The sequence below is a fragment of the Cottoperca gobio genome, chromosome 7, assembly GCF_900634415.1.
Source record: "Cottoperca gobio chromosome 7, fCotGob3.1, whole genome shotgun sequence".
Classification (NCBI taxonomy): domain Eukaryota; kingdom Metazoa; phylum Chordata; class Actinopteri; order Perciformes; family Bovichtidae; genus Cottoperca; species Cottoperca gobio.
This window is the reverse complement of record NC_041361.1, coordinates 21,518,353-21,538,764: the sequence shown is the minus strand read 5'-3', so window position 1 is coordinate 21,538,764 and position 20,412 is coordinate 21,518,353. Positions and strand designations below refer to the sequence as shown.

The window sequence follows — 20,412 nt, the reverse complement described above, 5'->3', positions numbered from 1 at the left end:
TAATTTCTGTCAAATGTTGTATTTGTACTATGTTGTTTATCCTGTACACACGACATCTATTGCACGTCTGTCCGTCCTGGGAGAGGGATCCCTCCTCAGTTGCTCTCCCTGAGGTTTCTTCCATTTTCCCCCTTTAATTATGGGGTTTCTTTTAGGAAGTTTTTCCTTGTGCGATGCGAGGGTCTAAGGACAGAGGGTGTCGTAACCTGTACAGACTGTAAAGCACACTGAGACAAATGTATCATTTGTGATATTGGGCTGTATAAATACATTTTATTTGATCTGTACTGAGGCCCACTTTTTCAGGTCCACCAATGATACTCTGGTGGAGTTTGTTTTTGTTGTGATAAAAAAAGGTAGACCAACAAAAGGAATTGGTCATAATAGATATTTGATGTTAGCATGAATTCAAGTTCTAAACTACTATTACAAGTCCTAATCCGATCATGGGAACTGTCAAACGATCTGTATACGCAATTTATTTAATAATACAAGATATTTTGGCTATCATGGTAAGATTCTATGAAATTATTTTTTTCTGCTCAACTAGAGCTAACAGGGGTTAAAACAGAGGTTATGCGAGTGTGTGCTACTCCGTGTATCTTGGCAGTTCCTCAATAACGAAGGGAGTGAAATGCAGCGGTCAGTATCCAGAACTTTACTTTCCCACATGAGTACATGTCCGATCAATGAGTTACCTATTAGTCCGTACATTTTCATGCATACAGCTCTTGGCTTGTTGGTAACAAGTCAGTGGAAACATGAAACGGAGCAAAACTAAGGAGGCAGCGATGCACCATTTTATTCCTTGGTTTGGATCAAATGAACTAAACTGCAGAAGTGAAAGCAACTTAATATCCATGTTTTTGGTTGTGAGGTGGACACTGCAGGACCTTCATCAAGTAAGGCAACTGAACAAACACATCACAATGTTCCTGCTAATATATAATGAGCTGTTGATGAAATTAATTTTAGCCTTACCTTAAGATCTACTGTGTCACCCTCATGGAAGTCCCGGGGAGCGACTCCAGGAACATAGAAAGGCTTGACGGCAGGCAACAGGGACAGCAGCAGTAAGGCCCACCACGTCTCCTGCAACACAGACACCACCAACTATTTCAAACACTAGGCTACATCCTATGTGTACATTATGAGATTTTACAGATACAAATCATTGTGTGAGTGTATGCAAGACAAAAACATTCTAAAACATGAAGTTATTACATAATGCAACATAAGACTTATTACAAATAATGTACATTTGTAAATGTTTGACCACGATGAGCTTCAAGTTATAAGAGAAAGCGAGGAAGGACCGCATTTAACGCAGAGTGCTTCAAATCTCTTTCACAGAACTCCTTCAGGCCGAACAAACCTCAAAATACTTCTCGACAATTTCCTTTCAGGATGTAACAGTATACACACCAAGGGCGGGTACCGAAACCCCGTATTAAACGGGCATGGGGCTAAATGTATTAAAGACCTTAGTATTGATAAGGTAAGAAGTGTTGGTGTATTTAGGGTGAGGCAGGAGCTCAGCGGTGGTGATGTGGCCTGGGTGGATAAGAGCGTCTGCTAAATTAACTGTAATGTAATGTAATCTGCTCTGTGTCGTGGTCCAACTACACTCGTAAGTGCAATAACACCATTGCAATACACCTGTTCAACCAGGTGGGGTATCATGCTCTGGCAGCAGTCTCTCAGCGCACTAGCTCAATATTTTTAAATATTGAAGATATTCACATATCTTAAAATGTGTGAAGCAGCTGGCTGAGACAACCCAGCCCCTCCTCCCTCTAACAGCCCTACCTGCAGAAAGTGAACAATATCATCAGAGGGAGGAAGACAGGGGACTGGGAGAAAAACTCCTCTTCATTCTTTCTAAACTTCACTATTATTCATTTTATTGACATTTTAGATGTCATTTTAGATACAATACAAGTAATGTACTTTCAAGTCAATACACATCAGCTATCTTTTATATAAAGCACCTACATAAAATACTACATCATCTCGACAAAGCAACATTCCATATCAGGGGAAGGATATAGGAATATCTAGTCACTTTATATTCCCCAGAACACAGTATGGAGGTTTTCTTTTATTCCATGGCCCAGCTGTAAATCTGACAGGAGCAGACCATTATGAGATTAAATCTGTGCAGATGCTCAGTCACACAGGCCTGTTGGACACTGAGGGAGCTGCAGGGTTCCAAAGATGAGATGAGAATGCATACAACTGTTGCCCAGGTGATTCCGCAGTGGCAGCTTAATGGCACAGAGCCAAAGAGAAGAAAAAAAACTCACATGATATAAACTTTTGTTTCTCACAAGGTGGGACATAGTTCTCGTCATGCCTACTGGCTGCATGGAGCACGAAAACTGATACTAGGGAGAGAACGATAATTTTTTCCCGAATAGACATCCCAAACACAAAGCCCGGAAGACCCCTACCACCTGCTGAACCACATTAGCCCTTATTAGCAGAACTCTTTCAACTCGACAGAGCTTTAACAGTCGAATGGTGGGGAGAAAACTGCAATGCAAGATGTGAAAAGCTACACACCTGCCTATCCAAACAAAGTTATGACTGTAGTTGACATTGATGCCACTACTAAATAATTACGAGAGAGACAGAGACAGAGAGAAAATAAAAAGAAAAAAAAGATGGTACTTACCGTAATTGTTTTTGTCTTTAAGACACAGGCTTTCATTTTAACATTAAAGAGCAATCTACTATTGTTCAATTTCAAAAGCGTGTGATTCAACACCGGAACACAATAGATGATGAACAAGCCCATGGAAGCATGCTTATTAATTTTAGAGGCATTCTGAGTTATGGTGAAGTTAGCAAGCGTGGCTTCTGACATTAACGATATTCATGTTATCAAACGCACCCAATACAGTTAAATAACATAGACGGTCATAGTTCGCATTATCTTTGTCTTTTGTAGCCCTTAGCTGCTGTCATCTTGAAATCTTTCAGCGCTGTTAAGTACACCGACAACAACCTCAAACTGACGCTGCAGAGCAGAGCTGCTAACGGCTAATGTTAAGCCAAAGTTCGGCTAGCTGATTCCTCTAGGTTGTACAGCAAATGACAGTCCAACAATCGAGTACATAGCCATTTTTACTCTGTCAGTACAGTTTAATATACCAGACAAATGGTACAAATCAATGTTTTGAGCCAACGCTCACTGACAGTTAAGCTAGGTAACGATAGCTAGCTAACTACAGCAAGCAGTTAGCAAAATCGCCAACATGGAAACGGCAACGAACTCCAGTAAATCCGTACGTAGTTAATGTCGAAATATTATTTATCAACTAAGTTAGAAATCTACTGTGAAACAATTTCATTCATTTGAATTCATTTTGGAAGACAGTATGAGCGAGTTTGAAGAAAAATAGTTTGCTTTTCCACTTACCATAGCCGCGGCCGCCATTTTGAATACGTGTCATTAGTGACGTCGCGGAAGTACTGTGGTTTTTGATTAATTCATTTCTTTATTATTTGACACGCCCCTGCTCACCTCGATAGCAGTAACAGCGGCGTAATCTCTAAACTCACGGAAATAATAAATTGAACGACTACTGATATATATAGATAGTCATTTCTAATTTGTTAAAGAAAGTGTTAGTCTAATATTAGTCATGCCTACAAACAAGCACAATGAATGTAAAACAGTGTGTACACAAATGTAGATAGTAAAACAAAAGTAGATAAATGTTTATAAAACAATTTATTTGAAAATACCCCACAGTACCAAGCATCTAACAACATATGCAAATAGTTTAATATGGATAAAGACACAAGAACATTAGTATCCCTATGAATAGATATACAGTGCTGGGCATTGATTCAATATTGTCACACATCATATCTCTATATCAGCGTTCCATAGAAAACTTCTCACAGATATTGTTTCTCACAATTTTCTCTAAATGAATACCAATCATGAAATTACAACATTTTAGATACTTGAAAATATTCCCTTTGAAATTTTAGGATTTTGGTTAATTTAACACATTCCAACATTACAAGAATCACATTATCCAAACAGTGTAGAAAAAAAAGAGTAAAGTAGGCCTACAATTAGTCTTTCACTAAAAGATTATAGAAATGATAGACTTTTGGAAAGATCATTCAAGATACACTAATGTTCAGTACCATTTGCACAAATAAATTATTTTTTTCACACAGAAAAAAAGAAGGCCAAAAGATTTTTTCATTTCATTGTTCCCCAAAACAAAAATACAAGTTTAATGGGCCACAAGAATCAAGAAGCATAATCAGTTATTATGGCTTCACATTAAACGCTATTCCTAAATAATTGTATTTAATTGTATACACCTTGTACAGTATACACAGAGCGTGTGGAATATATTATAAATGTTTGAAAGAAAAGAAACCGCTGAAAAAGGCACAATAAAGGGAGTAATGCTAAAACAATCCACAGCATAGTGGAACATATCTATGGAATATAAATAGAAGATTTAAGCATATGTATGCCATACAGTATCATTTGCACTTTGTAAAGTCCACACTCTCCTTTCACAATGTAAAACACTGTACGTTTAACAGGAGGGGAGTGGACAGTCACAGCTTTGCTTACTGAGTTGTTGACATCAACCCATATTTCACCATTAACATCTGTTACTTTGATGGATGCACAATGTGTGGTGGAGCATAACAACTAAATCCAGTCTTTTCCATGCGACTGCTTTCAGGTGGCCTCGTTTGTTTGCGAATATGGCCATATATTTATACTTGTGTAAAATTGAATGTTGTGTGTGAGACAGTCATGGTATACAGCCTCCTACATAATGTACATGTTATGTAAAACACCTTCAAAGCTCTTCCAATGGTAGGGACTGTACAAACATTATAAGAGGGGTGAGGGTAGAAAAGTGGGATGGCTATTTATTTAATTTATTTAGGAAAAAGTAGTCCGAATTCTTTACAGCAAAGTGAAGGGCCACATTTGTTTTATTATTGTATATGTATATATATTATTATTATTTCTTTTGGTGTATTTTAAAATTCTTAACATTAATGTAGCTTTTACAATTTTTGTTTTATTTGTCTATGTTGCTTATTCATACCAGCAGTTTTTGTGTTTTACGTTTTTATTTACTTGTGTATTTAAACGTTTTTTTTAATTAAATTAAATCATTTTATTTATTTACATATATTTTTCATTAATATTCAACTGTAAAATGCAATGGAATGCCTTGTTGATGTCTGTGAAGGAAACAATGTGCATCCAGATGATTTATGGTCAGTTTTGTTAAGATAAATATCCAGTGGAGCTGATGCAGCTGTGTTCATGTTAGCCTGTAACCAAGCCTTCAGAACATCATCAGACAGCGTCTGTTGTGCTGTGTCTCTGACCTAATGAGGTAGGATTATGTTCTCATAATGTAATAATAATAATAATAATAATAATAATAATTACTGTATATATATATATATCGTTTCTATATTTTGCATTCCTGAATGTCTCTTCTGTGGTTATATTACTTTCAAATGTTCTCATTCAAAGGGAAGAGGGCCCAATGAAAGTATTAAACAATGTTAGGAAGTGTAACTTCCTAATAATATAGTTTATAGAGTTCTAACCCTCCCCAATAATGACTGTACAGTCCCTTGTTACAATGCATTATGTGTGTGTGAAAGAGAAATAGAGATAGATGGAGAGACAATGGTAAAGAGAGAACAAGTGTGTGTTCTGAATTGCACTGCTGCAGGTAGAAACTGGACTTGCTGTTGAGTATGAAAAGAACATTACTATAAGAGAAAACATGTCTGGGGTCGTTTAGTCTCATGGCTGCTGCTGATACTGGCTCTCTGTGGCTGTATAGAAATCCTCCAGGACACTCTGCAGGTATTCAAAGGTGGGACGCTCCTCAGACTTGTTCTTCCAGCACTCCAGCATGATTTCATAGAGTTCGGTGGGACAGGTGTCCAGGCGCTTCATCCGGTAGTCCTTCTCCAGGGAACGGATCACTTCTGGGTTGGTCATCCCTTAAAACAAGAGCATGTGATTTGGTTAAGAGAGGCAGCAGAACCACAAACTAAAAATAAATGGGCTCATGGGCTGGCATTGAATGACTTGGGCTGGGACGCAATGTTGGTCAGTTGGTCAGTTGACCAACATATCTCTTTGTGAAGCGTTTCCATTCTGCCTCTCATCTTTAATAACATCCAATTTCACATTACAGCATGGCATTATCTTCCCACTATCTCTCATTTTCAAAAGCCAAGACAGTTAATGGGCTGAGTTTAGGTGTGGAAATAGGACTACAACTTTGGCTAAATGTTCATGGTTAATTTATCGTAATTGTAGAACACAGGGTTGCACAAGGAAATAAGGAACCAAAAAACCCAATTTTTTATGGAAGCGTGTGTCTTTAGTATGCTGGTACAGCAGCAGATAATTCTCTCTCTCACGGCAGATGGCAGCAGGGTGAACAGGCTGTGGCTGGGGGGGGTATTGTCTTTTAATATCCTTTGGGTTATTAACCTGCAGAGGTTTCCTGTTCTGGGCCGTGCACATTGCACACTACACTTTGTGTGCTAACTGCAGGAGCAAGGCTCTTCAGAGGCATTCTGGCAAATACTAACTAGCTTCTATCAATGTTGAACCACTTACCTGGGTATGGTGTGCGTCCATAGCTGATAATCTCAGTCAGCAAGATGCCAAAGGACCAGACGTCCGATTTGATGGTGAAAGAGCCGTAGTTGATGGCCTCAGGGGCTGTCCATTTGATGGGGAATTTTGCTCCTGGTTATAGGGGACAATTGAAAACCAGTCAACATTTGAAGTAATGTCAAAATTGTTATTGCCACTGTACATTAGCTGGCTCCTCAAGACACTGCTGAGAAGTGTCATGCTGGTCACACATCTTCTCAAACTCTTATATCCTCTGGCTCAGTAACAGTAAGCCTTTCGTCTTCACCCCCTACTGTTTTTGTCAATCATGTTGTCATTTGACATGTTGCTGACACAAAGTAATTTTCCCCTAAAATCCCCTGAACTGATGAAACCTTGACCCCTCCCCTTTCTTTGTTCTGAGGGAATCACTTCTGCTGATGACACGCAGCTACACAACATGTGACGGTAGATGTTGCGTTGTACCTTCCCTGGCTGTGTACTCGTTGTCTTCAATGATACGAGCGAGGCCAAAGTCAGCAATTTTGCACACTAGAGCCTTATTGACCAGGATGTTGGCAGCTCTCAGGTCTCTGTGAATGTAGTTCCTCTGCTCAATGTAGGCCATGCCCTCTGCAATCTAGAGACAAACAAGTCAGTTTAAAAGAACCAAAACATAGTTCCCAATAGCAAATGTCACCAGCGATGAAATTGATGCTTCCACGTTAGCAGCATTTCCTTTTTAAGAACAATCACTTCCATGTTCTCTCTACGATATACAGTATATAACAAACTTTGTATAAAAGGTCATTTGTCTGAGGACTTATTTACACATGTATATAACATAACAGTGAGATCAAACCTTTTCCCTCCTGCATGTTAGCATTGTCTTAATTAACTTTATTACTTGTATCCCCAGTTCTTAAATTAAAATGATGGAAAATCATTGTGTCACACTAACCTCTAGTATAAAGTAAATGCTCAGAAAGAGATGTGACTGTACAACACGCAATGTCAGCTTTTGACAACATTTTAAATACATTTATTTTTGATTTTCCTTTCTATACATCTATGACGTTGACGGCATATTAGGTCTGTTGTAGGTCAAATATTAAATAAACTATGGAGCCGGGGGAGAGGGGTAATATTCGGGGAAAGAACTCAGAATTTCCGAGTTTAAAGTTGTACATTTTCGAGAAAAAAACATGAATATATCTCTGAGATTTATAAAGTCGCAAATTTCCGATAAAAAAAAGCTCAGAAAAATTGGGGTTTTGTTTTGTCAAGGAACCACATGGCTTCACTTTGTAAGGTTGGATATGTTTCCTTCTTTGGCTCTGCAGCTGATTCAGATCAGCTAAGAGTCATTTAAGGTGCTTCACATTAACAACACTGTGTTTCCTTGTTCAGTTAGCCATCTATTTTTCAGCATTATTTCAACCTGGATAAAGTGCCAGTGTTTTTCTTGCGATCACCATACAAACAAAGCATCAACTCTTGTTTCCTTGCTGGTGTAGACAGTCCGGTATGGAAGAACACAGTTTGAAAGCTTTGTTGAACCGAACACCGCGAGGATCTGGTCAGGAAAGCTGTCTTACGCTAAAATGTGACTGAATGAATCTTACCTGGGCAGAGAAGTCGATGAGCTTGGGGAGCTGGAGACGGTTGCCCTCATCACTCTTTAAGAAGTCTAATAAACTACCTGTAGGAACACATGAACACATTAACAAACACATGCTAAATGTAAAGTTCAACATGCAAAATATCAGTGACCTCGCAGTGCAAAAGAAACCCTATCACTATCCTTTACACGCATATCTAAGTATTGCAACTGTTTATTCATTACTTTCAACAAATGATGAAAAAATAATAATTACTGATTATTTTAGTTCCTCTACACAACCCCCCTTTTCCCCCAACAGTTAAATTGTGTTTTATCGTAATATGATGTAGATATTTTATAAGCTTTCTATACAAAGGTTTGGGGGGAAAAAACTAATATTTGCACACACACACACACACACACACACACACACACCTTTCTCCATGAACTCAGTGATGATATAGATCGGCTCCTCCTTGCTGACCACAGCATTGAGTCGGACCAGCTTGTCGTGCTGTAGACTTTTCATCAGGTTGGCCTCACCCATGAAGGCTTCCACTGACATGGTGCCAGGCTTCATGGTCTTCACTGCTACCTTGGTGTGTTTGTTGTATGTAGCTGAAAGCAAAGCAATAATTGGAATTAGAAAAAGGAATTTCAACCTTCCCATCTCCATCAATAAGTGGATGTCACAATGATTCAGCTCTATCTCACCCAGCCAGACTTCTCCAAACTGGCCAGCACCAAGCTTCTTCTCCAGTTTGAGTGATGATCTTGGGATTTCCCAGGCGTCTTTCTCCCACGGTTTCTCAGGTTTGAGGCTCAAACACGGGTTGGTGAGGGTTTGGCAGAGGCCATCTCCCTGCTCTGGAAGAGGTATTAAAGTCAGCCAGTAGAGTGTGCTGTGCATTACTATCAGCAGCATGTTTTGCTCCCTTCATCACTATTTTATTGACAAGCCACAATTACTGAACTAGTGTACTAAAACACACAGCAGTGAGGTAGTGCAATCATTCAAAGTGTCTGGAGACAAGTCTGAATTCTGACAGCAGTGAACTCACTCTTGTAGTGGCTGACCAGCTCCTGCAGGGTGATGAAGGTGTTACGGGGAGAGATGTAGAATCCTCCGTTGTCCAGTGTACGGATCTTGTAATGTTTGACGGTGTCACCGGACCTGACATCCCCGTCCCTGACAGACAGAGAGTAGCTGCCTGTGGTAGAAGTGAAACAAAAACAGTAGTAACCATGTGACCCATAGGGGATTTTTTAAAATGCTGATGCCAATATTTTTTTCACTGATACCAGCTTATATTTTTTTAGATGATTCAACCTTTTTGAATCTTTTTTTCTGTATGTCAGTATGTCCCAAAAATGTTTATTCTAATTCAAATTAAAGCAACGGAGGCCAAGAAATCGTGACTTTTACTCTATTGGTAAAGCTCCAAAAACACATTTCATACATTTCCCATAAGTCCAATATTCAGTGTAACTTTAGCTCTGCTTTGGTGTCTAACAACTCTTTAGTTGGGTGGGTTCATTTTTTTTTGCTGAAAATAGCTGCGTCTTCAAACAACAGCACTGAGAGCGAACCAAACCAGTTGTGGACCAAAAACAACAAAACAGTACGTTAAACGAAGATAAAAAGGACTGAAGGGAAGTGCAGAGTCGGGTTATAATTATCCGTCCTTCACTAGGAGCGACCCCATTCCCCTTATATACACTCAGTCAACCCTTCCACTGTTAATAGAAGCATATTAATAATAGCATCTTTAATGTCCAATGTATGTTAACCTCAGTATGATGTTATTTGTCAATAATTTCTCATTATGACTTCACTATAGACTGATCCACTATAGGACACATAATCTGTTTTGGAATGTCTTCTACTCACCCTGGGTGGTCTCACTGTCTCGGATCATGTAGGACCCCACTCTGTTCCCAGAGGCCAGCAGCTGCCTCTCAGCATCTTTCCTGCTCACGCCCTTAAAGAACCACCTCAACAACAGGAAACAGATCAGTTAGTACAGAAACCTCTCAACGGCTCTTCCTATGCAAGCCTTCATTTTCCATTCATACGGTGTGTTTTGTTCTCTTGTTCATTTCCACTCTGTGAGAAGCTACGTAAAAGTGAAGTTACGTATGTGACGTAATAAGTTAAGTCACTTACGTATGTTGATATTAAGTCAACGTTCACTTTTGGTTTCACATGGGACCAGAACTTTGGTCTTGTGGGACTGAAACATTCACCATGACCTCCTTTCTATGCGTTACGTGAATTCCTCTTTCACTCCCGTCATAATTACTACGGCCACTAGAAGCAGCACTGCACTTGCAAAACTTACACAGCAGGACTTAGTGAGTGTCACAGTTTGATGTGTTGGGCCACTAAACGTAGATACCATATTTGACGAGTCGGGAGTGAGAACACCCTGGATAATGCATATAAATGTGTTATTAATGTGAGTACACTTACTCCTCAGCCTCCAGAGTGTCTTTGGCCACATAATTACAGGGGATGAAGCCTTCCTGACCTGAGCTGATTAGCATTGCTTTCCACCACTCCCCCGATCTGCAGAGAGGGAGAGACACAAAGACACACGAAGTGTGAATATTTCTTATGACAAACCACGTGCTTCACAAGTCCAAAAACAACATTATTTATTATATTATTATTCGTATATATCTGAAGCAACAAAGAATATCTGATCTTTCCCACTGTTGATACTTACTCCTCTAAGATTCTGAGTTTATCTCCCTTCTTGAAGCCAAGGTCAGCTTCATGAATGGCCTCATAGTCGTACAGTGCCATGGCGATACTCTCTCCTTCAGCTGCATGTCCGGGAAAAGAAGAGAAGCTTAATTTTGCTACATTGTGGTCTTAATATGCAATGTGAAAGCTGCAAGCGTGTTTTACTTTCTGAACAATTGCATGCTGAGAAATGATGGCCTGAGAAAACATCTTTGTACTTGTCTTGTAACCCACTTGGATAAACTTAGAAATGACTATGGAGCTGAAACCAAGCCTGGTGTTCTTGGCTGGGGAAAAGTCGACATTTTCTTTATGAGGTTTGCACCCAACATCACATGTCAGAGTGTGTATGTGAGAGTAAGAGAGTGCACTTGACTGAGTATCTGTGCATGTTGTTGTTTTAGTGGACTCACTGCATTTAAAGTCTGAACCACATCTATATTGGGTTTCCTGTACTTTGACTATGTAACTGACTTCCTTGGCTGCTTGATAATAATAGCAGTAGGGCTGGTCGTTAGGGGGGGGGGGGGTTGCGGCTTTCGCTCTGTGCTCTCACTCTACTTCCTCTTTGCATCTAACGAGCACTGACCTAGATGTTACAGTAAAGTAACTATTAATGTCAGCCACTAAGAACCACTAAGGTCAGTCAATTCTTACCATAGAGTCCACCAACAACACAGTTACTTTACTATAACATCTAGGTGCAAGCATCAAGTACAGGTGCTTCAGGTTTGCAATATAAAGATGGTGACTCACCGTCTGAAGAGTTTGCATTGGATGGTACTTTGCTCTGTTGAGAGAAAGACAGAGACATATGGTGGTATAAGGTTAGGAGGTCAATTCCGTCCAAAAAAATCATTCCCCCCTTTTTTGTTGATTTTTTCTCCTAAAAATGACATTCCCATTCAAGCAATCCCTTTCACGTCACATGTATTTTTCCTTTCCTTTTCTAAAATAAAAATATTAATTAGCACAGCTTTAAACAATCTTACTGTGTATCTGACATAATGTTTATCAGTTGAGTCAACACTTTACTTTGTCATTGCAGTGGGAAAGATTGTCGAAAGCGGGACTGTTCTTTGTTGTCTCGATGTATTAAGTACCAAAGCAAATCAAGATTACATTTCAAGAAAATTATCCATCATAGTTCCACGTATTAAAACTTTTAAAGAGCACATTTATCAGTCAAGTTGAGACCCAACTGTAGCTAAGTTCAAGCAATTGCACAGAAAACAAAGATTCGAAAGGAAAGGAGGAAGGAAGGACTTTCTTCTTATCAACGTGTTGATGTTGTCGGCAGTTAACTTAAGGTTGGTAGTGGGTCTTCTTTATACCAGAAACAGTTTGCTTTTTAATATAGTGCAAGATTAGCACAAGGTATAATGAGCTGAACTATGAAGAGACCAGCCAGCCAGACAGTCATCTGTAAATTTAGACATCTGAGAGATAACACAATTTATTCTGTGTGTGTGTGTTGAGCGAAGGTGTTGCCTAATATTCAAGTTTTGATCATAGGTCCCCTGCCTGAGTGCTCTGCTTCCTTCACTTCCTCTTTCTTCACTGAGGGTGAAAGAGAGTCACAGTCAGCACACAAGAAGCAGTGGCCAGAGGAACCACAGTTAAAACGCAGCAGCTACTGGCACAGATCAAAGTCTGGCCAGTATGCAAACAAGGCCCAGAAACAGAGTATATGTGAGCATCTACCCTCTGACACTCTTCTGTACCTTGTCATACTTTTACTGCTTCTGCAATTGACACCCTTGATCTTCCTCATGTTTTATTTAAGCACTTTTATTTGCAAAAAAAAAGTAAACAAGTACTTTTACTTGTATTATATTAAAGGTTCCATATTGTGAAAAGAGAGGTTTACATGTATTTTTATTTATTATAAAAAGGGTCTAGGTGCTATATAAATACTGTGAAAGTGTAAAAATTCTAAATCCACAGTGAAATGCACAACACCCGTATTCAGAAACTGTGCCTTTAAACAAGGTTTTGACGTCACAACTATACAAAATATAAGCAGAAAGTGCCGCTTTAGTGCCGTTTCAGTCATTCCCAGGCTGCAATGATGGTGAACTGACGCAGAGAGCGCAGATACGGAAGATCTGAAAACACTGACCAATCAGAGCAGACTGGGCTTTTTCAGGAGGGGGGCTTAAAGAGACAGGCGCTCAAACGGAGCATTTCAGACACACAATGAATACGGATATATTCAAACGTACAGAACGAGAAGAAGAATGTGCGTTCTTGTAGAAACACAAAATACAAGTATGTTACACTGTTGTATTGGTACTTTAAGGGATCTGAATACTCCCACCAGGTTGCATTAGAATAGGGCATTAGTTAGGGAAGTTTTAATTATTACTTCTCTATGTGCGTTGTTGCTCGCCGTGTAATAAACAGCAGCTGGTTACTTTTACTCAGATTTCTATCCGTCACAACATTACTGCTTACAGCTTTGATCCCGGCCCTTCCTGCGGTGGGGTCTTTGACATAATGGGCTGTCTGTGCGCGGTTCTGAAGGTCGTCGTTACCCGTCCCTTTGCTGAGAGGCTCCTGCTCCTTTTTTGAGCCCACACAGCCCATGGTACTTTCTGCAGGAGGACAACAGAAGAAGAAACAGCAAGACATGAAGGATGTGGATACAAGCAGACACCATCGTTGGGATGTGAGATGTACTAGGCCTCGTTCTTCCAGCCCAAGAGTGACTTGACTGAATCAACATTATTATTGACGGTCACACCCTGAACACAGTATGCAGTGTAAGAACAGGGGGTTTTATGTAAAACAAATAGCTTTTATGAAATGATTTTCCTGTAACTCATTTGTCACTTTCAAGAGTCACTGTTGTATTACTAGCACACATCCTGAACTTCAAGGCTCACGGCTGCACAACACCAAATCCTCAACAAGAGCATCACCAGTTTAATAAATGAACAATTAAAGAATGAAATGACCTTTAAATAGTACAAGGGGCACCATGCAAGTCAAATATTATGTAGCAAACACTATCAGAAGTGAACCTTACTGTGGATAAGAAGAATCATTCATGCACCATATCTTTGCAATATTAATACTGGTATTAAAGGTGTTTTCTTAACAAAAAGCTTGAGGGATAGAATAATTAAAAAAAACAACTGATGAATAGATTACTGCACAAAGTAAGATACTGTGGACTACAAACACTGTAAATATCAGTCAAAATATATATTTCTATGGTTAACAACGTTCTTGATAAAGGAGGGTTGTCATTATTTATGGCATGATCGTGGCATTAAAAATCCAGAATAAATTAAAGTTCAGGTTATCTGAAGGATATGGATCTAACCCTCAATGTAATAACAGATTATCTTTTTTGATAAAGCCTGTGCACAGCCCTAATCTGTATACATTTAGTGTCATATCTGCAAATTTGAAATTTACGTGACTATAAAATAACCAGTCTTAAAAAATAATAAGGGGTACCTTTAAGTAAATATTAAACATGCTGTTATGCTCATTTGTTATATATAACATATATAATTATATATCATTTTCTTCCAAATTTAAATGGAAAAGTCATAAACACAGGAGAGAAGATCAGACTTAAAAAATGGATTCTCTCCCTCTCGCTCTCTCGACTAAGAAGACTTATGACACAGTCAGTTATATGGAGGAGTATCAGGGACAGGCATAAGGAAAACAAGGAGAGAAGGAAGATTTAAAGTTGAAATATCGAGAATAATGTCGACATATTGAGAATAAAGCAGAAATGTCCAAAGTAAACTTGACATTTCAGGACTAAAGTCAAACTTTGGAGAATAATCAAACTACTAGTGTAAGCGCATATACTAAAAAGTTCCACTTTACTCTCTACATTTTGACTTTATTCTCCAAATGCAACATAAAAAAAAAAAACACCTTCCTCCTCTCACCCCCCTTATACCTGGCCCTATACTCTTCCTTCCATACGTTCAGTTTACCGGATGACTACGGCTCTATGACTTTAGGGACTCTTCTGCAATCTCTACAGTTCTGGAGTTTATTCTGATTTAATAGTTGTTACAGCTGTTGGCCACCTGCAATAACAGTTAGTTAGTTAGTTAGTTAGATAGATAGATAGATAAAGATCTTCCAAGAATAAACACTGCTACATCTTTCTGTCTAACTTTACAATACAAATGTTTCCACACAAGGCCCCTTATTCATCCATTACATCTAGGGAATACTTAGTTTTCTCTTTTTAATCGTACTGCATCTGATGATGTGTATCTGCATGTAAATGTGACCCGCAGTTATCCGGAACAAGGTACAACAGGAGCGAGAACAAAGAAGGAGTGTGTGACGGGAGACGGCAGCACATGTTGGAGAGGACAGAAGAGAGAGTTACTCTGTGTCCCCCACCTCTCTTCAGCTCACAGAAGCACATGTTTATCCTGAGCCCTGTTACCATGCAAACAGATCCGCTATGATCGTAGAGGTCACATGTCACCGTGGATACCCTCAGTAGATACTTTTTCAAATCATAAGCGCGGGAAACACCATCAGTGACAAAACCATAAATGTTTCAGCAAGCATGTCTTGATCGGTTCTGTTACGACTCAGACACAGGGAAGGAAGACTCAATTGCATGACTTCAGACACAAGGGTAAAGTCTAGAATAAACAAAACTTTACTTCCAAAAACGACAAACGACTAAAAACTCTCACAAGGAGGATATACAAATTTCTCTGAAAAGCACACTTCATGCACATGCTCTCACAAGGATATGACCAGACCAACTGGCACAAGACAAGGGGCGACAGGACTATTTATACAAGAGGTGAGTGGGAACAGGTGGAAACAATCAGGGGCGGGGCAGACGCTGACTATGGCGGGAAACCACACAAAGGAACACAAATCCAGAGTCATGACAGGTTCTTCAGTAAATATCTAGTCTTCAACTGATAGATAGATAAATAGATGCTTTATTCATCCCGAGGGAAATTTATGTAGCACCTAAATCGATAGCACCATGAAACTTCCCCAGTCCATACATTACATTAAGACAATTACTTTTCTGAAATGGTATGTTAAAATATGCAAATAAGACATACATATGTGCTCATTTTCATACATTTTAGAAACAGAATTCTGACATTGGATGAAGCCAGGTTCAAAATTCTTGTTTCAATTTGTTGACATATTAGAGTCAAAGGGACGGAATTTGGGAGATTTCTTTTTATCACTCAATAAATGAGAAAATACTGTCAACAGCTATACAAAAAAAAACTATTTTCTCAATGATTTTAGGAATGAATTGTGATCAGGCTACCCCAATGAAGCAGAAAGAAAAAAAGGTTTGGCTTTATTACAAATGAAGGTCCACAAATTAGTTTGTATATCAAAAATACTTGATTTTAAGAAAATGGATGCTAAGATGGTAAAATAATGTTTCTTAGCCAACTCCACCCCTCACTGACCATGCTGACAGTTTCAGTTCTGTGCTTCTGTTTCTCCTCGTCACAAGGTCCTTAAAAATAGACCTTTCATGGCAGTGGGGCCGACATGAATAAAAGTTAACTACTTTAACATAATTTTTTCTTTTGCTCCATACCTCCAGTCAGAGGAATTAAGTCATGTTGAGGACCAATAGGACCATCATTTACTAAATGAACACCATGCTGTATTGGAGAAGACTTATAACTAGAGGTTGAGACCATAAACTCATTAGGAAATTGTTTACTGAGGTAATAAATCAAGTGATAAGTCGTTTTCTCATAGACTTCTATACAATCAGACTTCTTTTGGCATCCAGTGGCCTGCTGGTCATTAATTCCGCATTGACATCACCATCTCAGACCCGGAAGGTGCCACTTGGTAATTACAAGATAATGCAACATTGAATTATGAGTACCGCTCCAAAACACTAATGAAAGTAAAACTGTCCCTTCTATCATACTGTAACAGTTGTGTTGGTATAAAGGCCCAATTCATAATTATCAAACTATATCATACCATGCAAATAAGTAGCAGTGAAAAACATGAGGCTGTGTCGCCATAAATCTAGTAGAAGACAGGCCGACACATTCAGCACAAGCTTCCAGGATGTGTGGATAACAAGGCTGCATTGATGCTCTTCATCTGCACCCACCTGTCCAAGCAGCAGGCAGGTACCCGGCCAGGGCAGTTCTTGACTTGACGATAAATGATTATCTATGAAGAAAACGCATAAGTTTTATGCAGAGTTTAACGCGTAAGAGGCTCTATCAACAGACAGAAGACAGGAATAATTCATCTGTGTTCTGTTATGAGGAGTGATTTCTTTTTTTACACAGATGTACATTTTGTGGGCTGTAAAAAGGCTGCCAGGCTGTGTGTGCCTGTTTGGGACTGCCTCGGGCCATAACAATATCACCTGCTGCCAGCCTGGCACGCAACCAAACAGGACACAAGACAGAAGGACAGAAAGAAAGAAAGAAAGAAAGAAAGAATATTCTCACAGCCCCAAGCTTCTACTTGTCCCCTGCTTTGTTATTAAGTTACTTATCAACAGGAAAAGAAAGACGACTCTGGACTGCAGAGTCTCCATCTCAGCATGCTACCATGTCTCACTTTGTACTGCATGACATGACTGCATCAGACTTCCTTATTTGTGCATATATTACTACTATAATAGTTGTAAGAAGATCGATATTACTTGACAGACAGCTGATACATTAAATCTGAGATTTATATCCTGTACGATATATTCACTTTTTTAACATACTATGTATTTTTACATATATAATTATAACTGTTTCATACATTTTATGCAGGATCACAGTATGTATGCTCTATATATAGATTAGCATGGTATGCAGGAATGTACTGCATGTGGTAGGAAAACAGAATACGCCAAACATAATGTGGGTTGTATGGAATCTGCATGGCAATGATCAGGTCACAGCTGAAAGAAAAGAGACTGAAAATAAATCTGCAACTATGTTGATAATTTATTCGTCATTAATCATCAAGAAAGAAATGCCCAAAAAGATCTGCTTCCAGCTGCTCAAAGTCTGAGGATTTACTACTTTTTAAAAAACAATATAATGCAAATGTAATATCTCTGAGGTTTGGACTATTTGTTTGTTTATCCCTAGGAAACTTTGATGGGCAGTTTTCACTATTTTCTGACATTTCATATACAGATGAGTCCATAACTCAAGAGTCAGGATGCAATAACTTACATTTTGTTCATGTATATTTTAAAATAAATATAAATATTGGACCATGTACTATACCATCCTTATAGTTTTGTTTTTCATAAAGGAAGTTCGTCACACCCCAGCAACCAACCATGAATGTTGATTCGTTTGAACATTATGGGTTGCAATAACCCTTTACTTTACAACATTTGGGGAGAAAGCAGACTGACGTGGCTGCGGCAGTACTAATGTAAGATAGATGCTGAGTGAGGGGTTTAACAAAGGTCACCAGTATGTTGGAATACTGGCATTTCTGTCATGTACATAACCCACTAATGTCTCACGCACACAGAGGACATGTGTAAGATTCCCTGGTGACGCAATAGTCTTTAAGGGATGCACTTATAGTAGCACAAACACATACGTCTTCCTAAGCTACAATGTATATTTACAGTGTATCTGTTCTATAAGGTTTTTGGGGTACGGCTGGGCGATATGGAGAAAATCAAATATCACAATATTTTTTACCAGATACCTCAATATGGATATTGTGACGATATTTGATGTGTTGACTGTTGGTGCTTTAACAGAATATTTACACCATGACACAAGTAAAGACAACATTTATGCCATATAACCACATCCAAAATGTAATATCTTATATCATGATAATAGTATAATGTCGATATATTGCTGTCTACAATGTTAAACCCACTGAACATCTAAAATTAAAGTTAATGTACAGATGCTGAAAGTAACACAGAACAGAACAGAAACCAGTTTCTGGTTTAGTCTAGAGATGGACTGTCTAAAATAACTCTCACACACGCGCGCAGAGTTGAACAAAGGTACATACTTGAAACTCCTCACTTCATTGAATGTATATGAAAGTTTGTTTACGTCACTTTTGACCACTTTCACACACCTCTGCTTATTATCTGTGTGCAGTGACCTTCTGCAGGCGCTGCTCGTTGCAACTCATTAAAGTTCCTCTTTTCTGAACTGAGCATCCCTGTAAAACTGCATGTCTTCATTTTGTCGATCATCAAAGCATACTATCAATCCCCTATATATCTAACTTCATAGACTATCGTTGTTTCTCAGTCATCTTTCAGACAGTTTGGCTACTCCCTTTCCACACCAGCAAACACACAACAGTTCACTTACCGTGCTTCAACCAAATTACTTCGACTGTTATTTCTGAGGTTGTTCGTGCTCTTCTAGATTCGGATGACCGTGTAAAGAATATTCCTCATTTCTTTTTCGTCGGTTCCATCCCCTTTACGGTACTTCTTTCTTATGGTTTGGCTGAAGATGCAGACGGGGCGACGGAGCTCGGCGCACTGGGCTTGTACAAGTAAGTTTGAGCTGTGCGCATCTGACTGAGTTTGTAAAAAGAGGAACAAGCTCACAGCGGTCGTACTCTCGGTTTCACTAGCTGAAATAGCCGGCTATCTTCCCCCCCCAAGCTGCTTCTTCAGTGGTACTTTGATGGAATGGAGAGAGGAAAGCTGCCATGTGCGTCAAAACGCAGAACAAAAGATGTGGATGGTAAAGTTACTACACGGTCTTTAAAAAAATATTTTAGATCTTTAGATTAATTATTAATATATTAAGATTACTATCTAGAGGTCACATTTCACCCACTGCTGTGCCAATATGTGTATTGTTATTTAATAATTGTGTGTTATAAATATGTACATGAATTTTTCTTAAACAATAATAATAGTCAAAATAATGATGTGTATGCAATGTAACGGTGAAGCCTAATTCCTGTCTGCTGCTGTCATGTTAGATGGAGGAGTGGCTGGATAGAGGGTAGATTAATGGATAGAGAGAATGTGAGGCAACACACATTTGCATGGTGTGCAGGACAGCACTAACATGTATTCAAATGAGTTTGACAGCTATCATGTTCAGTGCATCCTCTGGGTGGAGGCAGCAGGGGGAGGGGGGGCGGGCGTGGGCGGCTCAGCCCCAGGGCCACAACAGCAGCTCAGCAATAACACGACAGAGACATCCCGGCTCTTCAACTGTAATCCTTAATCAACAGTGAGGATTAGAAACAGAGTTCCATCTGAGACTGCAGTGATGGAGATTGGGGGGGGGGGAATCACGCACAAAAAAAAACTGAAAGGTAGTATGTAAGAGTATAAAAATTGGAGAATGACAGGGTCTGTTGGGGTGATAGGCTCAGGTGCAGAGACAGACACAGGCTTGGAGTGAGTCAGAAAAGTCTTTACTTTTAGAACAGGTGGCA

The 20,412-nt window shown here is 39.2% G+C and overlaps 2 protein-coding genes across 4 annotated transcripts in view; both read right to left on the bottom strand.

Annotated features, from left to right (window-relative positions):
* Positions 1-3,550, bottom strand: part of tm9sf4 (transmembrane 9 superfamily protein member 4) — a 17,659-nt gene extending 14,109 nt beyond the window's left edge. Inside the window, exons 1-2 of one of the 2 annotated variants that reach the window (XM_029435772.1) lie at positions 3,425-3,550; positions 982-1,092 (exon numbers count right to left, since the gene is read on the bottom strand). In XM_029435772.1, coding sequence (XP_029291632.1) covers positions 982-1,092; positions 3,425-3,442 — 129 coding nt within the window. In that variant the 5' untranslated portion in view covers positions 3,443-3,550. Of the gene's footprint in view, positions 1-981; positions 1,093-2,677; positions 3,400-3,424 lie in introns of those variants that run through there. The other variant, XM_029435771.1, reaches the window with a different exon arrangement.
* Positions 3,551-3,720: 170 nt separating this feature from the next.
* On the bottom strand, positions 3,721-19,645 carry hck (HCK proto-oncogene, Src family tyrosine kinase). 2 transcript variants are annotated; one of them, XM_029435386.1, is made up of 13 exons: positions 19,320-19,645; positions 13,462-13,601; positions 11,761-11,794; positions 10,985-11,084; positions 10,729-10,824; positions 10,147-10,250; positions 9,317-9,466; positions 8,970-9,122; positions 8,691-8,873; positions 8,278-8,354; positions 7,139-7,292; positions 6,653-6,784; positions 3,721-6,024 (listed from the first exon to the last, which is right to left on the bottom strand). In XM_029435386.1, the coding sequence occupies exons 2-13, from the start codon at positions 13,591-13,593 to the stop codon at positions 5,822-5,824; spliced, it is 1,518 nt and encodes a 505-aa protein (XP_029291246.1). In that variant the 5' UTR covers positions 13,594-13,601; positions 19,320-19,645; the 3' UTR covers positions 3,721-5,821. The 2 variants fall into 2 exon arrangements, with proteins under 2 accessions (XP_029291246.1, XP_029291247.1); XM_029435387.1 differs by lacking the exon at positions 19,320-19,645 and adding an exon at positions 17,120-17,136.
* Between the last annotated feature and the right edge of the window lie 767 nt (positions 19,646-20,412).